The following is a 24406-nucleotide window of genomic DNA, read 5'->3' as shown; positions in this document are numbered from 1 at the left end:
CACTCAGATTCATGTCCATCGAGTCAGTGATGCCATCCAGCCATCTCATCCTCTGTCGTCCCCTTCTCCTCTTGCCCCCAATCCGTCCCAGCCTCAGAGTCTTTTCCAATGAGTCAACTCTTCGCATGAGGTGGCCAAAGTACTGGAGTTTCAGCTTTAGCATCATTCCTTCCAAAGAAATCCCGGGGCTGATCTCCTTTAGAATGGACTGGTTGGATCTCCTTGCAGTCCAAGGGACTCTCAAGAGTCTTCTCCAACACCACAGTTCAAAAGCATCAATTCTTCGGCGCTCAGCCTTCTTCACAGTCCAACTCTCACATCCATACACGAACGCAGGAAAAACCATAGCCTTGACTAGACGAACCTTTGTTGGCAAAGTAATGTCTCTGCTTTTGAATATGCTATCTAGGTTGGTCATAACTTTCCTTCCAAGGAGTAAATATATTTGTAATTCATTTATATGTGTTAGCTAAGAAAGGATTCTACTCTTCTTATGCCATTGCCATTTGCTAAGTCTTACTCTTAAGGTAGCATTTAAACCAAAGCTGTTTTTTTTCCTTACCAATTCAGATGTTGTATGAAGTTATTTTTAATCAAGCAAGCCATCACCAATCCCATAATTGTTTTGTTGAGAAGTGTTGAAAGAGATTTTAGTGCTCGGAATCCCATGGACCAAGGAAGTTGGAGGGCTACAGTCCAGGGGGTCGCAGAGTCTAATAGAATTGAAGCAACTAATGCAGTTAAGCGCATGTTAAGTAACAATAGAGGCACTTACTAGTGCAAATTCAGACTGTTAAGACAGATTCTGTATGGCTGTAGTTTCTCTGCTAGCTTGAGAGAATTTCATTTCATATATGATTCACTGCTAAAAATCTAGAAGAAATAGTTGAAAATATTCCTTGATGATGTGCAGAAAGTAGTCAGTTAATACCATTCAAGAATCCATCTACAGTGCTTGAGACCTGGGTTCGATCCTTGGATCGGGCAGATCCCCTGGAGGAGGACATGGCAACCCACTCCAGTGTTCTTGCCTGGAGAGTTTCATGGACAGAGGAACCTGGCAGGCTACATTCCATGGGATCGCAGAGCGTGAGACATGACTGAGTGACTAAGCACAACACAGTACATTGTGACCCTGCGGTGTAACAAAATTGATTAAAAGAATAATAATGAAAGGGTTTTTTGTTTTTTTTTTTAAGCCCTTCAATAAAAGACTGGCTTAAAATGATCTCTGAAATTTTAATGAGAAATTTTTAATTTTTTTAGGTGAAATATATATTTTCTGACAAAACTGGTACTTTGACATGCAATGTAATGCAGTTTAAGAAGTGCACCATAGCTGGAGTGGCTTACGGGTGAGTTTTTTCCCTTTAATCAGAGTTATGATGTACACATTTAATTAGTGTTAACAGTTTGGTACAACTGGGCGAGTTCTTTTTAGGAAAGGTGTTTTTTTCTTTTTAATCTAGAAAGCAGCTATTTTGACTTCAGCATACATGTACATTTTATGTTTTATAGCTTGGTATTGTTTTTCATTTGGAATTACTATGAGGTAGGCGCCCTACCCAATAATCTTGTAGTATTTAGAGCTGCCCTGCAGATCTCTGTCTGGTAATAAGGTATAAATACACTCCCTCTCCACTGCCATAAACCCACCATGCGGCCTGCCTGTGTTAAAGCACATTGTTTCTCTGAGAAAGTTAGCCCTTCGATTTCTTTTTATCACCTCTCCTCTTTGCAGTCATAGAATCTATCCTTCAGAATGTGCTTGTTGAGTACCCATTTTTATCTTACTTCTAGGTATGCTTGCCTAAACTTCAAAAGCCTCCTTTTTGAAATCCTTTATAGGGTAATGTGAGAAAATTAATTTCTACATCTCCTGAAAAGTCATGATCAAAGATGAAACATCCTTCTGGTTGATTGATCTTGGCCTTTTACCAAATTTCCCAGCGAAAGACTGGTATCTTAATCATGCAAGCAAGGACACTTGCTTTGGGGTTTTTCTGGCTTGTACCTACCCGTTCCCCACTCCTGCTCTGTCTCTAAGCAGTAAACTAGTATAAAAATAGTGTACTGAATTATGAAAATGCCCTTAGGTAAAAGCATAAATAAATAACCACTTGGTAAAAAATTCTAAAAGTATGTGATTACTCCCCTACATGGTCTGTAAAGGGGAATAGATGGAGGCAGCTATCCCTGTTCTTTGGGTTAGTAGAAAGGATGACTGAAAGTGACTTCAAACTTTGTGGGTAAGTGAAGCTAAAAATACATTTGACTGAATGGCTATTTTACACTGTAAGGACAAGCTGCTAATTTAAGAAGCATGCTTACTATCTATTTCCAGGGCGGGATACCCTTTTGCATCTTCCCTCTTTATCTGAAGATCTCCCAGTTCCTTTAGACAAAAGAGACCTTCCTCTCTCCTCCCCCAGTTGCTTCAGGCCTCTTTGTTTTCCTGTTGGTACAGAAGAGGTGTGCCACACTCTCTGACATTTTGCACTTAAGTGTTTGACCCGCAGTTATCCCTGATGAGAGAAGGAAGAGCCTATTGTGATTCTAGAGTTTGTTGTATTACACTTGGTGACAAATTTATGGTGATGTTTGTTTTTATGCACATTCTGCTGGCATTCATAAATGTTATTTTTAGAGGGTTCTGTTTTGGGAATTGACGTCCATTTTTTACTTTGTTCAGTTAAATAAGCCAGTTCTTCAAATTAGTAATTATTGATTGTGAACCTATCAGAACAGAGAACCAGAATAACAGCTAGGTGTTCTTTTCCATTTTACAAGGTTTTCTTATTCCTGGAACAAGTTCTTAAGCGCTTATAGGCAGTAGTTCTAAAGAACAATGTTCTTCATGTGTCTGTGGGTAATACTGTCATGAACACATGTATTACATATTATGATAGACTGGGTTTGAGACTGGTAAATGTTAAAGAGAGGTAAGTATTGTCCTGATTTAGATTGTTTCCAATGAAACAAATTTCCTCTTGGGAAAATCCACATCTCTTAACATTGAGCTGCAGTTGCAAGACTTGCGTCATAGTCCTAACTTTGTCATTAATTCACTGTATTACCTTAGACAGTTCCATTCAAATATTCCGAACTCTTTAAAACGAGTATGGTGAGACCTCCATACTCCAAGATTCTTTTCAGATCTGAAATTCTGTGATGTTTAGAAATTTAAAAATAGTGATTCCTTTATTTGCAGTTTTTAACTGTGAAATAAAAATGGGTTTCTCTTTGGATAATGTATCATATTTTCAAGAATACCAAGAGCCTTGTTGAGTGAAACTTGTTAAACTACTTCCAGTAAATCATGTATGTGCTTATAGGATCCTTAACCCTGATTGAATTTTTTTTCCTTTTATTATTTTATATTTATGGTACCTGCATAGAGATATAGATGTTCTGGAAGTTTCCAGTTCAGAAACCTCAGACTCTCACCCAATATGATAAATTTATACAATACTTAAAAGTACAAAGGCTCCTTTTCTTTAAGAAACAATACTAGAAAACTCGTAAAGTTATTGACACCAGAAGTAATTGTCCCATCCCCTCCCCTAAGCATTTCTGATGGACAGTTGGGATGTCAGCATTGCAGAGAGTTGTTGATACATGAAAGCTTTAGAGAAACAGAGACTTTAGACTACTCAGTTGACTACAGTAGGAGAGACACACAGCTATTACTTAATTCTGTCAAACTCCACAGGAAAAAGAAATGACTGAGAAGCACCTTTCTGTGTGCATTTCCTCTGGGCGCTCCTGGTTTAAAGGAACCATGACATGGTTATACTGTCCCGTCTGCCCATGGAAGTGTGTTACATTGTTTAATATGGGGAGCTCTTATTAATACACGTGTATACTTTCACCTCCAGAAGAAGAAAACATAGAGATTGTCCCCTCAGAGTTTAGCAAAACAAAGGAAAATAACACATAGTTTTATATACTAACAAATGCCTTTGGGGTTATGATTTCAGAGCTGATGCTTCTTAAGCACTTTTTGAGAAAATAAAATCTCTTTCTACCTTAGAGTCCAAGATGAGTTCTGTTGGCTTTTATCAGTTTGAAAGACAAGACTTGAAGTCTCTTGATAGTATAATCTTTGCCTCGTTCAGTGCATTTTATAGATTTGTAGGAAGAAGATATTTAACACTTAAAATAAGGCTCCAAAATTTAGTCTTAGTAAGTTTTCCCTCATTTCTTTTAACTTTGGCCCTAAATTAGATTCATGATGGTCAATGAAATACGAGATTTGTACACACCTGGTACCCACGTAGCAATGATGTTTGTTTTGTAAAGATTAACTTTGTCAGAAGTACCACCATGATTAAACTTGTTAGACTGTTTCATTAGATTTTAATTAAATGTAAATAAATTGTGATATCATATTTATAAATTTAACTTATTACAAACTAGAAATTCTGCTGTTAAACATTTACTAAAGCATAATTTCAACAAGTTACTTCTTATACTAATTCAGTTTTATCACAGTTACTTGAAAGCCAGAAATAGGTAATGAGGTTTTTATGTTCAGTGGGTAGAATTCTCAATACAGTGACTATTCTCGGCTACAGTCCTAAATACTGTCTTTGTTGATCATTTAAAATCTTACTATTAGAATGAGCTGATGAACTGGGACAAGTTTTTTGTTTTGTTTTGTTTTTTTAAGAGTCTGTAAAGGCAATTAATATTATATTTTCATATGGGCAAGTCATTTTAATCAGTATTAAAAACATTTCATTGACTTTTTCCCTTTAAGTGAATACCAAATGCTCCTAATTATAATCTTTATTTACATGTGAAAATAGCATGTGAGTAGTTTTACTTGACAATATTTTGTTTAGCAATGTTTGCTGAAAGAATCGGTGACTTCTTTATCTGAGAGGAAATTCACCATGAGAAACCTCACAATTATCAAAATTGCCCCAAGGTCTATATTATAACCAATAAATGTATCTCACTTCTCACTGTGACTGGTGGATAAAGCTGGGTAAAAACCATTCATTTATTCTCATGCCTCAACAAGTGTTCATCTCTATGTACAGTATGTAGTACTTTGTTAGATGTTGGGGATTTAAGGATCAGCCAAAGTTCACCTGGCTTCCACCCCCCTAAAGTTTATAGTCTAATTGGAGGTTAATGGATGTAATTAAATCATCATGCAGACAATTAAAAAATCATAATGCAGTACAATGGTCTGTATGAGGCTGTGATTGGGGACAGGGTGGAGGGGTGTGATCTAATCACTGAGACCAGGCACTGGGATGCTTAACACTGAGATCAAGAAGGAGTTTAAGAACTTACCAAGCAGATGTAACAGCACTGACGTCCCATGGTAAATAACCAGACAGAAAGTACATATCAGAGCTGCTAGAGCAGTGATCTTGAGGAAACTCATGCAGACAGAATAAAGTAACAGATGTATGGATCACCCGCTGCTCATCTCATTCAGAATAGCCCTGAACATCTGCCAAGATTGAACCACACCCGGGGAGTGCAGCCCTGAGCCTTGAGCTCTGAGGCTCCAGCCCCTCCCCAGTAGGAGATCCAGGGCTGCTGAACACCACCAGGGGAACTTGGCAGAACCTTGGTGCCGTGCTTTTGCTTGGGTAGCATCTGACCCTCCCCTCCTGTAGTTCAGGGACTCATCTAAGCCTTGAAGTTGATGAGAAGTGATTGCCTAGAGCACTGGGCTGCATCTAGTTTTCACAGAGCTTGGCAGGAGGCCATGGCTTTTTCTGGGCTCACTGAGGGCTCATTTAGTCCTTCCCCTCAAGCATCTGAAAACATCCTTTGGTAGAAGAGAGGACAGTGAGTAAGGAGACTGCCCCCATTGTGATTGGAGTGAAGGTGGTGGGTGGAGCCTGCACCGGAGACAGCTGATGCTTTGGAGGTACCTTAGAGTGATGAGGTCCGTGCATGGCCAGTTTGGTGGAAGGGTAAGAAATAGAGGCCACTTAGGAAGTGAGAGGATTTTCCCCAGTTTTCAGTGAACATTGTATATTTATCAAAAACAATGATGTTATACTGAACTCCGCATCTTTAAACTCTACCTACATCTAATAAATTTAATTTAAAGGAAAACTATTGAATGACCTTGTATAATGAAAGAAACAAGAGATAAGGAAATCAGTTTTAGCTGCTGAGAGAGGAGATTTTAAGTGTTCTCACCATAAAAAAAAGAAATGGTAATTAGGTGATGGATAGGAGTGTTAACTAAAACTATGATATGCAGGAGATGTAAGAGATGCAGGTTCAATCCCTGGGTCGAGAAGATCTGCTGGAGGAGAGCATGGCAACCAGCTCCAGTATTCTTGCCTGGAAAATCTGATGGACAGAGGAGCCTGGTGGGTTACAGTCCATAGGGCCACAAAGAGTCAGACACAACTGAAGCAGCTTAGCACACAGGCACATGATGGTAATCACTTTGCAATCTATATTAGTATCAAATCACACTGTATACCTTACACTTGCACAGTGTTGTATGTCTCAAGACAGTGAGAAAAAAATCTAAACAATAAAAAGAAAATTTTAGTAAATAAATATATAAATAAGTAAAATAAAATCTGCTGTGTCATGTATTACGGACCCCTCTGTCACATCACTGGTTGAATTGAAAGCTATACATAGATCCGGTGCTCCGATGAGCTAATGGATGAAAATGAAGTATTGATGAATGTTTTCTTTTTGACGTAATAAATTGTTTAACGGCTGAGTTATGGTTTAAGTGAACATTTTTTAGTATCTTTTAAAATGCTTATCTTTCACGCTGTGGTGCTCTTTAGCTGTAGCAGTGTGATTAACCTTTACTTTACTATACCTGTGTAAAGAGCCACCCCTGCATGGCAGTCAAATTTGTTTCTGAAGTGCACTTGGTAGATTTTATCAGTGTGATAGTTTGTTCTTAATAACATGCTTTTTTTTTATTAAAGCACTTTATTCTCATTATGCATTGTGTGATGAATTTTCCATTGGCTATAGCCTGTATTTAAACTCTAAGTTTAATATTTTCTACTGAATACTGATTTCTGTGCATAAAGTTGGGAAATTTCATGGTGAAGAGGCAAGTTGGCTATTTGAGGAAAGAACAACTTTGTAAATCTGCCTAGTTACCATAAATTATACTTTCTATACTAACTGCCATTCTTTCCAAATCAGCTAAAAGTTTATTTCCTTAACTGACCCATCTCTCAGTACTTCCCTTATTCATGCTTTTGTGTTTCCAGCCTTTCTTTGATTATTTTCTCCTTTCTTTGTGTCCCTCCTCTTGCTTTCTGAAGCCATGTCCCTGAACCTGAGGATTATGGCTGCTCTCCTGATGAATGGTAAGCAGCATGGATCTTTCTGTCTCATTGATCCATTTAAAAGGTTTGCATTTTGTTGTGTTGTTAGATGCATTTTGCTACTTTGAAAAAAATTACTCATCAGGCAGGATGACAATGCTGTAAAATAGTTCTTAAAATCTGCTGAGTAAAAACAAATCTGTTGAATAGCCCTGATGTCCTGTTGAATAACCTTTAATCATTTTATGAACATTTAGTTCAAAGTTTAGGCTTGCTGGTTTTATGGAGCTATGTATCTATAATAAAGTCTATAACAATCAACTTAGAGTCCCTGGGCTGTGGACTACCTAAGATTTCAGGGACAGCTCCATAAATTTTATTTATTTTTTTTTAGCTCAGCACTGCCACCTTCTGCCACTGTTTGTATACTCTACAGAGCTACAGAAAAATGCTACTGAAACATAACCACACACTGTAAATTTCCTTTACATTTATTTTCATTAATTTGCTATGTCTGTTTGGAGGCTATAACATAAACATTTTTTAATGAAATATCTGGAACAAATGTTGGAAAATTATGCTACCAATAACTAGGGTTAACAGGAATATAATTAATTTTAGAATTATTGAATAGCATTTTATAAGCTTAATTTCAGTACATATTGGGTTTTTGTCTTACTTTAAAATCCTCACCATGGTTTACATTTTCATTTAGAATGACATGAGTTTATTTCAGTAATTCATTGCAATCTGGTGGCAAATGAAATTTCAGAAAGCAGATTTCTTTAATGCTGGTAATTGTAAAAAGTAGTATGGCTTTATATGTGATTACATTTCTGTTTTCAGATGACACAGGGTATTTTATGATTAAGCCTTATTTTTCAACTTGGATTTTATTTCAATAAAGTGGAGATTTGGTAACAATTTGCAATAAGCCTCACACTACCTACAGTTAATGACAGAGGCAGCTGTTTGGTTCATGTGATAACTGATGATTCATTACACTTAAGCTCATTGCTTGGAGTGTCATGCATTTCAACACCTATCCACAACTGAATAATTTTCAGTGTCTTTTAAATGTGCCAAAACATCTTACTGTTGGTAGATAATTCAAGTGTAATGATGTAGATATTCTCTTCTACTTAATCTTTTGAGAATGTAGTTAAAATTTTGATTATATCTTTTTATTTGTTGCCTTTCAATAGAATTGAATATATATTTTTATTTTTAGAATATATGTTTTTTCTAAGATAAATCACTTTTTCTTGAGACGGAAATTACCTTCACCTTATTCTTATTAAGATTGGATGAAAATGTTAACAGTTGTTTATCTGGGTCATTTAAAATATTCTACTTTCAGTAGAGGTTGTTTCATGATTTTTATCACTATTGGGAAGAGACATTATTTTATCTATTTAAGTTTTTTATGTAAAACACCCTTTCTGGAAACTTGATATTCTAAACTGGGTAATTCCAAATTTTAAAATGTCATGTTTTTCATAGATTTTTGTATAGTTCCACTTGCAGTTCTGTATAAACTTAGATATTAATGATATCTTAAGAAATAAACCCTAGGGAAGGTTTTTGCCAACTGTTTAATAAAGTAAGCTTTATTTTAAATATCTACTTGGATTTCCTCATCTATCAAATGGTTAGCTATAAGCAGCAAAGATGAAGGAACAGCTACTACTTGAACTTTAGTTGTGTCCTGGGTCCTGAGCAGTTGTCAAGGATGCAGACTTCGATTCTGACCTCTCAGATTCACATCCTGATCCTAATGGGTCCTCATCGGGTAGAATGTAGACATCATAGGGAGGTTGCAAAGATTAAATGAATTCTGTTTTTAAAGTGCTTAAAAGAGTATCTGAGTGTTAGGTCTAATGTCCCTCACTTAATCCTCAAGACATATTTGAGGAGTTGTAATTGACATGAGCCTTCTAAAGCTGGTGAAATTTAGGCAGAGAAGCCAATAAGTAACTTCCCTCAAAGTATACAACCAGTAAACATGGGAGAAAAAGTTAAAACTTTGCTCAACCTGGATATTAAGTAGGTGGTGGTTATATCACTTCCAATAGACTTTAAAGAGCTTCAGAAATATCTGCATTTAGAGAAAAGATATCCTTACTATTTGTTATTTCACTTTTTCTTTCTCGTTTTGTTAAGGTAGCAAGAGCAAGTATAGTTTAACTGATTGATGAGAAGTTAGCCTGGAGGGGGACACAACTTGGCCCAGTCCTAAATCTGGCATTTGCCAGATCTGATCCACTTGATTTCATATTGCCAGAGAAACCAAGATTGAAAGTGTGGGCCTGACTGAGTGTATGCTTCAGGAACCTGGCTATATCTTCATGCTGCTGGTCCTCAGGGGTAAACTGGAGAGTACAGCTGACTATAAATCCAAAATCTGAAAGGTGATTCTTACTGTCAGCAGCTTCACCTTTCAATGTGAAGTTCACTGACTCCATAGATAAAATCTGTGACCTGTACCGTGTATTTCACTATCATTCTTCAACCATATTTGCCACAAAAATACCAAGTTAAAAAACACTTATTATTTAACACATAAGTGTATGTAGATTTTTAGAGTTGGACACAACTCAGCAACTAAACAACAGAAATATGTAGATTATTTACATTTAGTCAAATTTGATGGCCAACTATTACAGTGACAGTTTCAAAAACACTTTCTTAACATTAAAAATAATTGGATAATGGCTGTAACTCTACTTGCTTAAATCTATTAATATAGTTAACAGAGATGAAATCATTTCCCAACCAGTAGCCACTGCTTCCAGAACTGGGATGGTTTTCTTGTTATTGCCAAGTACCATCAGCTGACGTATAACCTTGAAGGTTAATTCATTTCTATTAAAATCTACCATTCTTTAGACAGTATCAATGTTTGGAGGATTGCACAAAAATATTAGCTTATTATAAGCATCTGTGTAGCCCTAAGATATGATTATATTCCAAAGCTATATATTTTGTTACATTTTTTTCTTTTTCTGATTTTTTTTGTGGAAATCTCAAGCATAAATAATAGTAGGAAACAGATGTACTCATTCACTCACTTCAGTAATATGTACTCAAAGCCAATTTCAGTTCATCTGTATTTTCCCCCACTATTACTTTGATGAAACTCCCAAAGTATTCCGTGCTCACTCATTTTACTGTGGTTTTTAGTATTAGCACAGTATCACTGGATGGTACCATTTTCTGGTCTTCTTTTCTCATTTCATTTTGGTCTGTATTTATGTATGAAATGAGCGGTATTTATTTATTCTGCTGCCATCACTGGGCTCACTAAAACATTCTTACAGGTATGACTGAATAGTAACGAAACCTAACACATCCAGATTAGCTAGTCTTCAGAGTAGTCACTTTGACAAGTAATTTATTTATTCCAGTCAAGCGACCATTTCACAGAATGTTATTGGAACTCGTCTTTTGTAATTGCCCTCAGAAATACTTTAGAACCACACAGAAAAGCAGACCACATTGATCAAAACTAGTGTCTAAGAAAAAAACATTATTATTGAACTCAACCACTTGTTTATATTCTTGGACTTGACCTGATGCTGAACAACAATTTCATTTTTTAAAATTAAATCACCCTTTTAGGAATTTTGATTTGGAACAGTAGCACTATTCAAAGCCAGAAGGTACAGATCCATTCAGAAAACAGTGTTTTCAGCCACACTGCCTTTGTCTTCCCATGTATGCATGTGTGTAGTGTCTGTGTGTATATAATGTATACATTGAGTTTGTATGTAGAATGTATGTTTCAGCTCATAGTTGGATTTTGTTCTGGTTTTTAATCTTCAATTTAAATTTGATTTAAGTTCATAATGCAGTAACACATCTCTTCCCTATCTCTGACCCTCCATTTCCCCACCTGAAGGCAGTCAGTGTAACCCATTTCAGGTTTATTTCTCCAGATCTATTCTACTGTGTATGCATATATTTTCTTTCTCATTTTTACCAAAAGTGAAACATATTGTACACACTTTGGTACCAGCTTTTCATTTGACAATACACCTTTGAGATTTGTCCATATTCCGTGGACAGCCTCCTATTTTTTGTATAGTGTTCCATTATTATTATATGGATGTACCACAGTCTTTTTAAGCAGCCGCCCTGGTAAAACTTTGGGTTAGTTCTAACCTTTTGCTGTTAAAAATGTGCTGCAAAGAATGAGTTTGTACATACAGAGTTTTGCACCGGACTGTAAGTACAGAATAGACTGAAATTCCAGAAACTGGAATTTCTGGATCTCAAAGGATTATATTGATTTTAAATTTTGTTAGATATTGCCAATATCAGGGTCTTCCCTGATAGCTCAGTTGGTAAAGGATCTGCCTGCAATGAAGGAGACTCCGGTTTGATTCCTGGGTCAGGAAGATCAGCTAGAGAAGGGATAGGCTACCCACCCCAGTATCCTTGGGCTTCCCTTGTGGCTCAGCTGGTAAGGAATCCGCCTTCAATGTGGGAGACCTGGGTTCAACCCCTAGGTTCGGCAGTTTCCCCCTGGAGAAGGGAACGGCTACCCACTCCAGTATTCTGGCCTGGAGAATTCCATGGGACAAAGAGTCAGACACAACTGAGCGACTTTCTCTTTCATTGCCAATATTCCTTTTTAGAAATTGTACCAATTTTCATTCTCATCAATGATGAATGGTTTAACTGTTTTTCCAAGGTTATAGCAGCAGAGTTGTCAAACTATTTCTGCCACATTGATAGATTTAAATCTCATTCAGATTTAAATTCCCTCATCATGCAGTAACATTGAATATATATTTAAAACCACTTCTATTTCTTCCTTTGTGAACTGTGTGTTTATATCCTCTGCTCATTGTTCTATTGCATTGTTGATCTTTTTAGTGTTAGCTTCTATAAGCCCTTTTTATTCTGAGTGAATTAATGTTTCATCTTGAATAAAGTAACCATTTTATGTGTTGGAAACAGTTTTCTTCCCAGTTTGTCATTTGGCTTTTGACTTGCTTGTAATAGTGTTTGCTATGCAGAAGTATTTTAGCTTTATGCAGACCGTGTTTTCTATTTGTTTTCTGAATACTAGGCCTTTCTACTCCTAAATTGTTTTTTAACTTAAATAAAAATTGTTATTTATCTCTTCATTTGACATGATCTCTTAGTCCACACTGTCATGTATGAAATTAACTGATTCAGTTCAGTTCAGTTGCTCAGTCATGGCCGACCCTTTTCGACCCCATGGACTGCACGCAGCACGCCAGGCCTCCCTGTCTATCACCAACACCTGAAGTTTACTCAGATTCGTGTCTATTGAGTTGGTGATGCCATCCAACCATCTCATGCTCTGTCATCTCCTTCTCTTCCTGCCTTCAATCTTTCCCAGCATCAGGGTCTTTTCAAATGAGTCAGCTCTTTGCATCAGGTGGCCAAAGTATTGGAGTTTCAGCTTCAGCCATCAGTCCTTCTAATGAATATTCAGGAATGATTTCCTTTAGGATGGACTGCATGGATCTCCTTGCAGTCTGAGGGATTCTCAAGAGTCTTCTCCAGCACCACAGTTCAAAAGCATCAATTCTTCGGCACTCAGCTTTCTTTATAGTCCAACTCTCACATCCATACGTGACTACTGGAAAAACCATAGCCTTGACTAGACGGACCTTTGTTGACAAAGTAATGTCTCTGCTTTTCAATATGCTGTCTAGGTTGGTCATAGCTTTCCTTCCAAGGAGTAAGCGTCTTTTAATTTCATGGCTGCAGTCACCATCTGCAGTGATTTTGGAGCCCCCAAAAATAGTCTGTCACTGTTTCCACTGTTTCCCCATCTATTTGCCATGAAGTGATGGGACCAGATGCCATGATCTTCGTTTTCTGAATGTTGAGCTTTAAGCCAGCTTTTTCACCCTCCTCTTTCACTTTCATCAAGAGGCTCTTTAGCTCCTCTTCACTTTCTGCCATAAGGGTGGCGTCATCTGCGTATCTGAGGTTATTGATATTTCTCCCAGCAATCTTGATTCCAGCTTGTGCTTCCTCCAGCCCAGGGTTTCTCAACATGTACTCTGCATGTAAGTTAAATAAGCAGGATGACAATATACAGCCTTGATGTACTTCTTTTCCTATTTGGAACCTGTCTGTTGTTCCATGTTCAGTTCTAACTATTGCTTCCTGACCTGCATACAGGTTTCTCAAGAGGCAGGTCAGGTGGTCTGGTATTCCCATCTCTTTCAGAATTTTCTACAGTTTATTGTGATCCACACAGTCAAAGGCTTTGGCATAGTCAATAAAGCAGAAATAGATGTTTTTCTGGAACTCTCTTGCTTTTTCTATAATCCAATGGATGTTAGCAATTTGATCTTCTCTGGTTCCCAATACTGATCAGGCCACACTTATTGTAATTTATGTTTATCCATAAAATTCTGAATCTTCTCATTTTTTATTGCTATTAGGATTCTTCATTTTTGGATGATTAGGAAATAATTATTTGCAATGTATCATAGCTTTTAAATCAGCCTACAAGAAGCAGTAAATTATATGACACTGTGGGTTAACTGCTCATTTTTCACTTTATCTTACTGTTACACCCCCTGCCTTATTGCTTTTTGCAAAACACCATAATTTCTTTGTCTCCTTATAAGGCAGAGTGTCACTTGAAAACTTCTATGGAAAGTTTTAACAAAATGTAGATGTCGGCTTACACTTTTATGTATGCACAGTTTGCAAATTCAAATAACTTTGTCAGCTAACAATTTATTGGTTCTTATTTTGAAATGACTTTTGAGCTTCCTAATTTTATCTGTTTACTTTTACTAAAAGTGAACATTTTGTGAGATTTCAGACAGGGGTGATGAGAGCACCATGTCTGAGTTATCCAGACCAAGCTGTGTAATTAGCAGATGAAATGCTGATGGGTTTATGATCTTGGAAAGGAAGCTCCTTTCTGGGAGAAGTGTTAGCATTTTCTGCGTCAGAAGGTTTCACTGGTGAATGGAGGGAAGGATGTGTCCGTGTCAACATTTCAGTTGCATATCTAGTGTTATTTGTTATAAATACATTTGAAAGTTTTATCAATTGTGGTAACTGTGACTTATGAAGTGAAAGAATTACTGGTGAGATTAATAAGACACATCTTCAAATTTATAAAAGCTTTTAGTCCAGAATTCTTTAGAAGGAAGATAGACCTCCACATGCAAGTTGTTACTGTGAATATTCCTTGACATTTCAATTTATCTAACAAATAAGTGCGAAAATATAACTAAGAACCAATAATGAATACATTTTATAAATAATAGGGAGATTTTATAGAGCCCTGAATAATAAACTTTTTGAGAATGATAATATTTAGAGGAGAAATGTATGTTAATTTTTTCCGCCTGCCAATTGACAAGTTGTTTAAAAGTTCTTTTCATCTTTAAAACTAAGAAGAGGAGGAGTTTTAATTAATAGATATTAATTTTTTATTTTATAAATAAATTATTATTATTAAAATAATAATAAAATGTGTTCATTCTGTTTCCTACTGATGTTTTTGAGAATTCTAATCTATGTGCTAATAAAGGTGCATTATAATATTGAGAATTAATAGATCAAAGTGTTACACATTAATAAAGATGTGTTTTACAGTAAAATTCTAACTTCTTTTTATGGTGTATGGTTAAAAAGATATTTACATATATTGATGATCTGGTTTAGGTTAAATTATTTTACATTCTTTTTTTTTTTCTTCAATGATTTCTCCTTCCTTTCAAATAGCTGGCTTTAAAATATGAAACTTGATATTTGGCACATCGGCACTGATAATTCTCTTTGTAACCTGTAAAAATTATGATTAAAAGCTTTCTAGATTACAGCTGTTTAATATTGAACACATTATTTTTTCCTCAACGACTTCTGAAATTTCCTTCTGTGCACAAAAGCTTTAGATCTATATATTTTCACTGAACTGTAATAAGTATACTCTTGGGGTTTGACATTTCCACTTAAATGTTCCTTGTCCTTCCTTTGAATCTCAACATTTTGATATTAAATTGCATGGCTATGAAATTAGTAAGAGCTAGATTATAGAGGCAATTCTCATTTGATTTGTTTCATATGGAGTTCAAGTTTGCTGATCTGAAGACAGCCACAACACAAAACCACATATATACTTTTATGGCTTTTTTCTCCTTTACAGAGTAACTGTAATATGTACATAAATATGTAAGATATTTGTTAGTGATAAATGTTAATGAAGTGTGTAATCAGTTTATTCATATTTTTGTTTCATATGGTAATCATATAGTATTACTCACTGCAAATAAATTTTTATGGCTAAAGTAAAACAGTATTATTTTTATAATAACTCCATTAATTCTCAAAATTTTTAAACCTTGGAAAAATTATGAAAGTAAAAAATTCAGTTCCATGTATATTAGCAGTTTGGTTACATTTTTTTAATTAAATTTTTTTTAAATTTCATATGGCTACAACATAATTTTACTCCAGGAAAATGAACAGTAAAATGCTATTTTTTATTAACACTGAAAAAGGCTTTCACAGTTTATAATGTTTGAAAATATCCTATGACTCAATCATGAAATATGTGATATCTTATTTGAAATGTGGACTAAATTATACTTAATTTATTAGATTTAATTTATTAAGAGTTTGTAGGCATAATGATTTATTTTAAAAGTAATTTACAGATAGATCCATGGGCTTGTATAAATGAATTAAATATGCTCCATTTTTTCCCCTTTAGGCAGAACTCACAGTTTGGAGATGAAAAAACATTTAGTGATTCATCATTGCTGGAAAACCTCCAAAATAATCATGTAAGAAGCATAGTACCATTATCTTTTCATTAATAAATGAAAACTAATGAGTGTTTCTCTGAATTACCTTCCATGCTTATATATTCCATTTTTTACTTTCATGATCATTTTTAATAATTATAAAAATCTGTTGTCTCTAAATTATTTTTACTTGGCCAACACGGATCTGTGATTTTTAGAAATTTACTTTTAACACTGTCATTTATTGATACTCTGCTTTTTAAAAATACTAGATAATTTAGAGCTCTATTTATATGAAACAACTCATTGTTAACAACTTCAGAATATCTATAGAAATTAATTACTTGCTCAAAATTATAGGCCAGTGCTAAATCTATACAGTAAGAACTTTAGACATCTGCCACCCAATGTGAGTATTCCACTTATAAAGTTACTGATACTTATTAAATTCCACCTGATTAAATTCCACCTGATCAAATGATATGATCTCTGAAGTTTAAGGGCTTCCCAAGTGGCACTAGGGGTAAAGAATCTGCCTGCCAATGCAGGAGACATAAGAGACTTGAGTTCAATCCCTGGGTCGGAAAGATGCCCTGGAGGAAAAAATGACACTCTCCAGTGTTCCTGCCTGGAAAATTCCATGGGCAGAGGAGCTGGAGGGCTGCAGTTCCATGGGCCTATAGAGTCAGATGCAGCTGAGTGCACGTAGGTTTAAATCCCCAACTTTTTCTCACAATCACTTCAAGCTCAGTGCATCAAAACTTGAAGTCATGCTCATCACCCCAAAACTAGTCCCTACCTGGCACTGGTGGACGTGCCACCTATGCCCCTGGGCGGGGCCCTAGCAGCGCATTCGTGTGGATATTTCTGCTTTCAACAGAACATGAGCTTCAAGATCCACAAAATCTAGACCTAGACCCACCTCTTCCTTCTTGTGTTCTCAGGTTCAGTAAGTTACACAATCAACTATCTTATAACTCCGTCTAGGAACTTAGGGTTGCTTTGTTATGTCTCTTCTCTCCATCTCCAGATCTGTAATGAATCACTAAGCCCTTGTCAATACAACTTTCTTGTGTGTATGTGTACACGTGCATGTGCTCAGTCGCACAGTTGTTGCCAACTCTTTGCGACCCCATGGACTATAGCCTGTCTGGCTCCTCTGTCCATGGGATTTCCCAGGCAAGAACACTGCAGTGGGTTGCTGTTTCCTCCTCCAGGGGATCGTCCCCATCCAGGATCAAAGCTGCATCTCCTGCACCTCCTGAATTGACAGGCAGATTCTTTACCACTGCACCACTGGGAAGCCCATGACTTTCTAGAACATGTCCTAAATGTCTTCTTCACCTCATTCTCACTTTCTCTACCCCAGTCAAGACTACCAGCATCCTCCAGGTAAACTGCCACAACAGCCTCATAACCCTTCTCCTGGTTTCCATTTTCACCCCTTCCCATCCTTGTTGCACATGGCAGCTAGAATGATGCCAGTGGAAATCAAGTCCCAACACACCCCTGTTGAAAACCACTCTCTGGCTTCCCTCTCAACTTACAAAGTTGTGTGATCCAACCTCTGCCTAAGTCACCAGCCTCACTTGGACCTACCCTCCCTTTCTTTCTCCTCAGTGTATACTGGCTTTCTTTTATTTTCTCATACATGCTTCATTCTTTCCTCCTTTAGGACCTTTTCAGTCATGTGTTATTCCTGCTTGATGGAAAACTGTGCTTAGTACTTCATGAGGCTAAAACTTGATCAGCTTAAAGATCACATTGTCTTGAGAACAACCACAAACTGACCCAAATCATATTGTATGATTTTCATACATTTTATCCTTTGTAACCCTCTTCACAGTATAAATAAATGATATGAAATTTGCTCAGTCGTGTCCAACTCTTGGTGACACCCCATGGACTATACAGTCTATGGAATTCTCCAGGCCAGAATACTGGAGTGGGTAGCTGTTCCCTTCTCCAGGGGACCTTCCCAATCCAGGGATCAAACCCAGGTCTTTTGCATTGCAGGCAGGTTCTTTACCAGCTGAGCCACAAGGAAAGCCCCTAAATAAATGATACTTGTGTACTGTTTATCTATGTTCTCTTTTCCCCACAGGTCAAAGCATCAGGGACCTTGTCTGATTTGTCTGCTGTTCTAGCCTGAACACCAGTTTGTTTGTTTTTTTTTTCAAATAATGTTTTGATGTACCTTTCCAGTCATTTTAGTTTTTTGTTCCAAGATCATGGAGGAATTTTTTTCCTTTATTAATTCGAGTGACACTTTTCTTCATCAGAAACCAGAAAAGATGTTTAATTTCGAAAATCTGGTTGCTATTCTCTTATAAACTCAAAAACTCCTTGCAGAAAGGATCCTGTCTTCCTCAGGCCATAACTACACAGGACTTGCTCAGTCAACCCTTTTTTATTTAGTAGGACACTAGTCAGGTTATGGTTGTTGTTTTTGGAAAGAGAGGCCAAAGCATTGTAGAGGAATCCTCTGCCATCATCACTGCGACCCAAAGTAGTGGAACCACAGTAAGATTAGATGCCTAAGATTTAGATCTGATCAGAAATTAGAACCAGGTAAATGAACATTTTAGAATTCCTCTCTTGTCCTCTAATAACAGGATTCAACTATATCTGCCTTTTTCACTGTGCTGTTTCTATTCAACAAGACAAGGTGGCCTTATATAAATGTTTAGAAAAGGAATGAAGAGGTTGCAAAAATGAAGGATTTTAGTAAAAAATATTTTCTCTTCATAGTGTTGATTTCTTGACTTTCACTCTCAATATTTAACAGTTGCACTCAATATACATGAAGTAATACTGCTATCATTGTGTCATATGGTTAAATGGAAGGGGCTAAATGGTGTGTTTATTTCTTACAGCCCACTGCACCAATAATATGTGAATTTCTTACAATGATGGCCGTGTGTCACACGGCAGTACCAGAGCGGGAAGGTGATAAGATTATTTACCAGGCAGCATCTCCAGGTACAAATGAAGCAATTGTGATGTATTTCTTGGTTGAAAATTGTTCTGAAATATGAGGTTGTTCAGAATTTAATTTGAAGAAGTAAAACAACCAGGTCACTTTAGTTTTAGAATAAAAATGTTATTTACTAATTAGAAACATTGGCTTTCAAAATTATACATATATGTACATATTTTAAAATCTATAACTGTAATATTTGTTATATAACATGTTACATGGAAATTTGAATAACAAAATACATACAAGTTAGAAAAAATGGTACTCTAAGTGCATAGTAAGTTTTCCCTTCTTTATTAAGAAAAAACTATTGGTCATAAACTGCTTTTTCACATAAGCTGGCAGAAAAAGGAAGAACTGTTTACCTGAATGGTGTTGATTTTAGAATACCAACTTTTCTTCTTTTGGAAATGATAATCAAGGAGTTTGCTGTGTATTTACTTGAATGAGAAGAGCTTTACACTTAGAGAAGAGACTCCATACTTAGGCTTATTTTCAGTGTAAAATTGGGTAAATAGCCAATTTGAATGACTAAGATTTTAGAAAAGAAGGAACACACTTTAGGGAACTTTTTATGTTTCCTTTAAAAAAAAAAAACTTTTTATTTTGTATTGGAGTATAGTCAATTAGGAGAAGTCAATGGCACCCCACTCCAGTACTCTTGCCTGGAAAATCCCATGGACGGAGGAGCCTGGAAGGCTGCAGTCCATGGGGTCGCTGAGGGTCGGACACGACTGAGCGACTTCACTTTCACTTTTCACTTTCATACATCGGAGAAGGAAATGGCAACCCACTCCAGTGTTCCTGCCTGGAGAATCCCAGGGACGGGGGAGCCTGGTGGGCTGCCGTCTCTGGGGCCGCACAGTCGGACACGACTGAAGTGACTTAGCAGCAGCAGCAGCATAGTCAATTAATAATGTTGTGATAGTTTCTGGTGGACAGCAGAAGGACTCAGCCATACATATACATGTGTCCATTCTCCCCCAAACTCTCCTCCCATCCAGCTGCCACATAACTTTGAGCAGAGTTCCATGTGCTATGATACAGTAGGTCCCTGTTGGTTATCGTTTTTAACACAGCAGTGTGTACAGACCAGTTGCAAACTTCCTAACTATCCCGTCCCCCGTGTTTTAAACTGTACTACAAACCAGCACCTGCAACCTTGTAGAATATACCAGATTCCTAAAAACCATAAGATACACTCTCTATCATTAAGACAGACACTGTATGGATGTTTTCTCTCACACCCTTCCCCCTAAAACAAAAAAGTTCTGATATAACATGGTGATAAGAGTGAATAATATGTAATACAATGAAACATCAATTCATTTGAAGTGAAGTCGCTCAGTCGTATCCGACTCTTTGTGGCCCCATGGACTGTAGCCCACCAGGCTCCTCTGTCCATGGGATTTTCCAGACAAGAGTACTGGAGGGTTGCCATTTCCTTCTCCAGGGGATCTTCCCAACCCAGGGCTCAAACCTGGGTCTCCCGCATTGTAGGCAGACGCTTTACCATCTGACCCCTCAATATTCGTAGTGTTATTAATAGTTTTCCTACATTCAGCATTTTAGGAGGAAAAGGATAAAACTTAAGAAGGTACTTTTGTGCCACTCGTTTTTTTCCAATTTAATTAAGAAATAATTGATATACATCACTGTATCCCTAGTATTTATTTATGTTATAATGGAAATTTGTACCTTTTGATCACCTTTCTCCACTTCCCCTTCACCAACCTTCCACCTCTGATAACCACATCTGATCTCTTTTTACATGAGTTTGAGGTGGGTGCGTTTCTCTTCTCTTTTTTCTTTAGATTCCACATATAAGTGAGATCATACAGTATTTTTCTTTGTCTGTCTGACTTATTTCTCTTAGCATGATGCCTTCTATCCATGTTGTTGCTGTTATGGGGTTTCCTCATTTGTACACATCATTTATTTTAAGAAAAGTTTTGTGGAGAATATGCTGGACCAAGACATACTTTGAAGTTATCCTTTTTAGGTCTGTTTGGCTAACAGTGAGACTTAGCCCTCAAGAATATGCCTCTGGGGTCTATACATGTCTCAGATTCTGAAGATCATTCTACTCAAACCCTGGGCATTGTCATATGATTTTAAAAGAAATGGATTTCAAAAACAGGAGTCAGAATAAAAAGAACTTTAATTCATTTTAAAATTAAGCAGACTATTGTATTGCAGTCTTACTCTCATATTTTGGGATATCTTACTCTAAGACGATAAAGCATTTGCTTACAATGCAGGAGACCCAGGTTCAATCCCTGGGTCAGGAAGATCTCCTGGGAAAGGAAATGGCACCCCACTCCAGTATTCTTGCCTGGAAAATCCCATGGATGGAAGAGCCTAGTAGGCTACAGTCCATGGGGTCGCAAAGAGTCGGACACGACTGAGCAACTTCACTTTCACTTTTCTTTCACTCTCATATTTGGGATAAGTTTTTTCACCATGTATTTGCTTTCTTCTGTTTGCCTAAAACAGATGAGGGAGCCTTGGTCAGAGCAGCCAAGCAGTTGAATTTTGTTTTCACTGGAAGAACGCCTGACTCAGTGATTATAGATTCAGTAAGTTATTTAATTCTCTTTTTTATCAAAGCAATGCGCATGCAAGCTTCAAAGATAAAATAATACCAAAAAGCTCACAATAAAAACAGAGGTTCCCTACTCTAGTTCTCCTCTCCAGAAGCAACAACTTTTCTATTCTTTTAGCTGTTTCTTCAGACATTTATACATCCTTTTTTAATGTGTTGATGAATGAAATATATTTCAATTCTTCAATTTTAGACATATCTACTGACTTTCTATTCAGTTATATTAAATGAGGGATTATTTCTCTTGACTCACCATCCCTTTCCAGTAGTAGTATAATTATATTACAATGCTTGATTAAACAAGTATTTGGACCCAGATGTTGTATGGGCAAAAGATTGGAACAAACATTTCACAAAAGAAGATATACAGATGGCCAGTGCACACATGAAAACACATCATTAATCATCAGGGAAATGCAAATTAAAGTCTCAGTGAGACACTGCAACATACCCACCAAGAAAAGTAAAATTAAAAACATTAATGGAAGCAACCTAGATGTCCATCAGCAGATGAATGGATAAGAAAGCTGTGATACATATACACAATGGAGTATTACTCAGCCATTAAAAAGAATACATTTGAATCAGTTCTAATGAGGTGGATGAAACTGGAGCCTATTATACAGAGTGAAGTGAGCCAGAAAGGAAAACACCAATACAGTATACTAACGCATATATGTGGAATTTAGAAAGATGGTAACTATAACCCTGTATGCGAGACAGCAAAAGAGACACAGATGTATAGAACAGTCTTTTGGACTCTGTGGGAGAGGGAGAGGGTGGGATGATTTGGGAGAATGGCATTGAAACATGTATAATATCATATAAGAAACGAATTGCCAGTCCAGGTTCGGCGTAAGATACAGGATGCTTGGGGCTGGTGCACTAGGACGACCCAGAGGGATGGTATGGGGAGGGAGGTGGGAGGGGAGTTCAGGATTGGGAACACGTGTACACCCGTGGCGGATTCATGTTGATGTATGGCAAAACCAATACAATATTGTAAAGTAATTAGCCTCCAATTAAAATAAATAGATTTATATTTTTTAAAAAAATTTATGACAGCACCTAATGTGCAGAGCAAGGGGCTCACCTATATGTTGCGGGTAGATGTGTAAGATGGTACAGCCCCTTTGGAAAACCATTTAGAATTTTCCAGCACAGGTAAACATGTGCCTGATGCAGCAGTTGTACTTATACTTCCCCAGAAGAAGTAAAGCATGTGTCTACAGAGAAGTGTTTCATGGTATGTTCATAGCAGCTGTATTCACAGTAGCCAAAAGCTAGAAACAAACTAAATGTCCATCACTAGGAGGATGAATTGACAAATTGTGATACACAGTGGAAGAGCTGAACAGTAAAAAAAGAGTAAAATGATTGATTCATTACCAGCATTGATAAGTCTTAGGAACAGGCTGAGAAAAAGGAAAAAAAGCCAGACACAGAGAGCTGCATACTCTGCATTTATGTCGAGGTTGAGATCAGAAAAAAGTGACTTATGGTCTTAGAATTCAGAGCAGTGGTTATCTCAACAGGTGGGAGATTGGAAAGGGGGGCAAAGGAATTTATAAGACAGTGGAAATTTTCTGTGTCTTGATTGGGGTGGTGGTTACACCAAGTATACCTTTATCAAACTATAGAATTTTCATTGAACTACATATTTAAGATCTGTGTACAGTATTGTATATAAATTATATCTCATTAAGCATTTTTATTTAGTGTTTATGTTATTATGCCTGTATTGATATTCCTAGCAAAACATTGTTTTATTCAGCATTTATTTTCTTTGTTTTTAATTTTGTGTTTTCAGATACAAAATTATCTCCTGAAAATAATCTTTTTCTTTAATTCTTAAAAATAAATCTCTTATGTTTTTTCCAAGTGCAACATTTTCTTTCTACCTATTACTAATTGTTCTAATTGTTTCATAACTTCTTAGTGTACTTTTATCAGTGCAGTTACACCAGATAATCTGGCCAGTGGGCAGTTGCAGTCTTTCCCTTGAGACCCCACCCCGCCCCTGTTCTCCTTACTCCGGGCCAGTTTTGCTCAGAGGTCAGCTTCTATGGCACTTGGAATTCCTTTTGATTGTCTCCTGTTTTGGACTTGCTATTTCCCGTAAGTCAAAATTTCTTTCTTAGAACCTGACATTGGTAGAACATGTTTTCTGTCCGTTTCATCCTGTTGAAAAGGTGTTACAGAAGCAGAAGTCAGAGTAGTGACAGCCCTAACAAGCCCAGCTCCTGACTCAGGGCTCCACGCTGCCGTGGTGCACAGCTCAGTCTCACTCATGGTTCTCAAGAGGAAGTGCTTTCCTGTCTCCCTGCGGACTTGCCTTAACTCTCTCCTGTGTTAGATCTTCTGTTTCTGAATCCCATGTCTTCCTTGTTCTTGGCCTATGCTTGTTTTTGTGGACAACTTTCTTTATTGGCTTCTTGAGAAAAGGCACATGGGAAATTACTTGTTGTTTAGCCCTTTTAAGTGTAAACATTTTTATCTGACCTTTATACTTAATTGGTGGTCCTGCTGAATAGAGAATTCCAGGGTGGGAATCAGTTTCCTGAGGAATTTTTATTGCCTGGCTTCCTGTATGCCTAACTGAGAAGTCAGAAGCCACTGTGACTCTAGTTTTTGTGACTTGCCCACTGCCTCCCTCAAGAAGTTTGTGAGATCTTCTTTATCCCAAGAATTCTGAAATTTGACAACCATATACCGTAGTGAGAATATGTTAACTCACTGTCCTGAGCACTGAGTGGACACTTTTCCATTTGGAATT

The 24406-nt window shown here is 36.9% G+C and overlaps 1 protein-coding gene across 8 annotated transcripts in view; it reads left to right on the top strand.

Annotated features, from left to right (window-relative positions):
* ATP8A1 (ATPase phospholipid transporting 8A1) overlaps positions 1 to 24406 on the top strand; it is a 238183-nt gene that overhangs the window by 78492 nt on the left and 135285 nt on the right. For 6 of the 8 annotated variants that reach the window (XM_070791374.1, XM_070791370.1, XM_070791371.1 and 3 more), the window contains 5 exons: positions 1267 to 1355; positions 7284 to 7328; positions 16012 to 16084; positions 18922 to 19027; positions 21522 to 21604. In XM_070791374.1, coding sequence (XP_070647475.1) covers positions 1267 to 1355; positions 7284 to 7328; positions 16012 to 16084; positions 18922 to 19027; positions 21522 to 21604 — 396 coding nt within the window. The remainder of the gene's footprint in view (positions 1 to 1266; positions 1356 to 7283; positions 7329 to 16011; positions 16085 to 18921; positions 19028 to 21521; positions 21605 to 24406) is intronic. The other 2 variants (XM_070791372.1, XM_070791373.1) reach the window with 1 other exon arrangement.

The sequence above is a fragment of the Bos indicus genome, chromosome 6 (genome assembly GCF_029378745.1).
Source record: "Bos indicus isolate NIAB-ARS_2022 breed Sahiwal x Tharparkar chromosome 6, NIAB-ARS_B.indTharparkar_mat_pri_1.0, whole genome shotgun sequence".
NCBI classification, from domain to species: domain Eukaryota; kingdom Metazoa; phylum Chordata; class Mammalia; order Artiodactyla; family Bovidae; genus Bos; species Bos indicus.
This window is presented reverse-complemented; position numbering and strand designations above follow the sequence as displayed.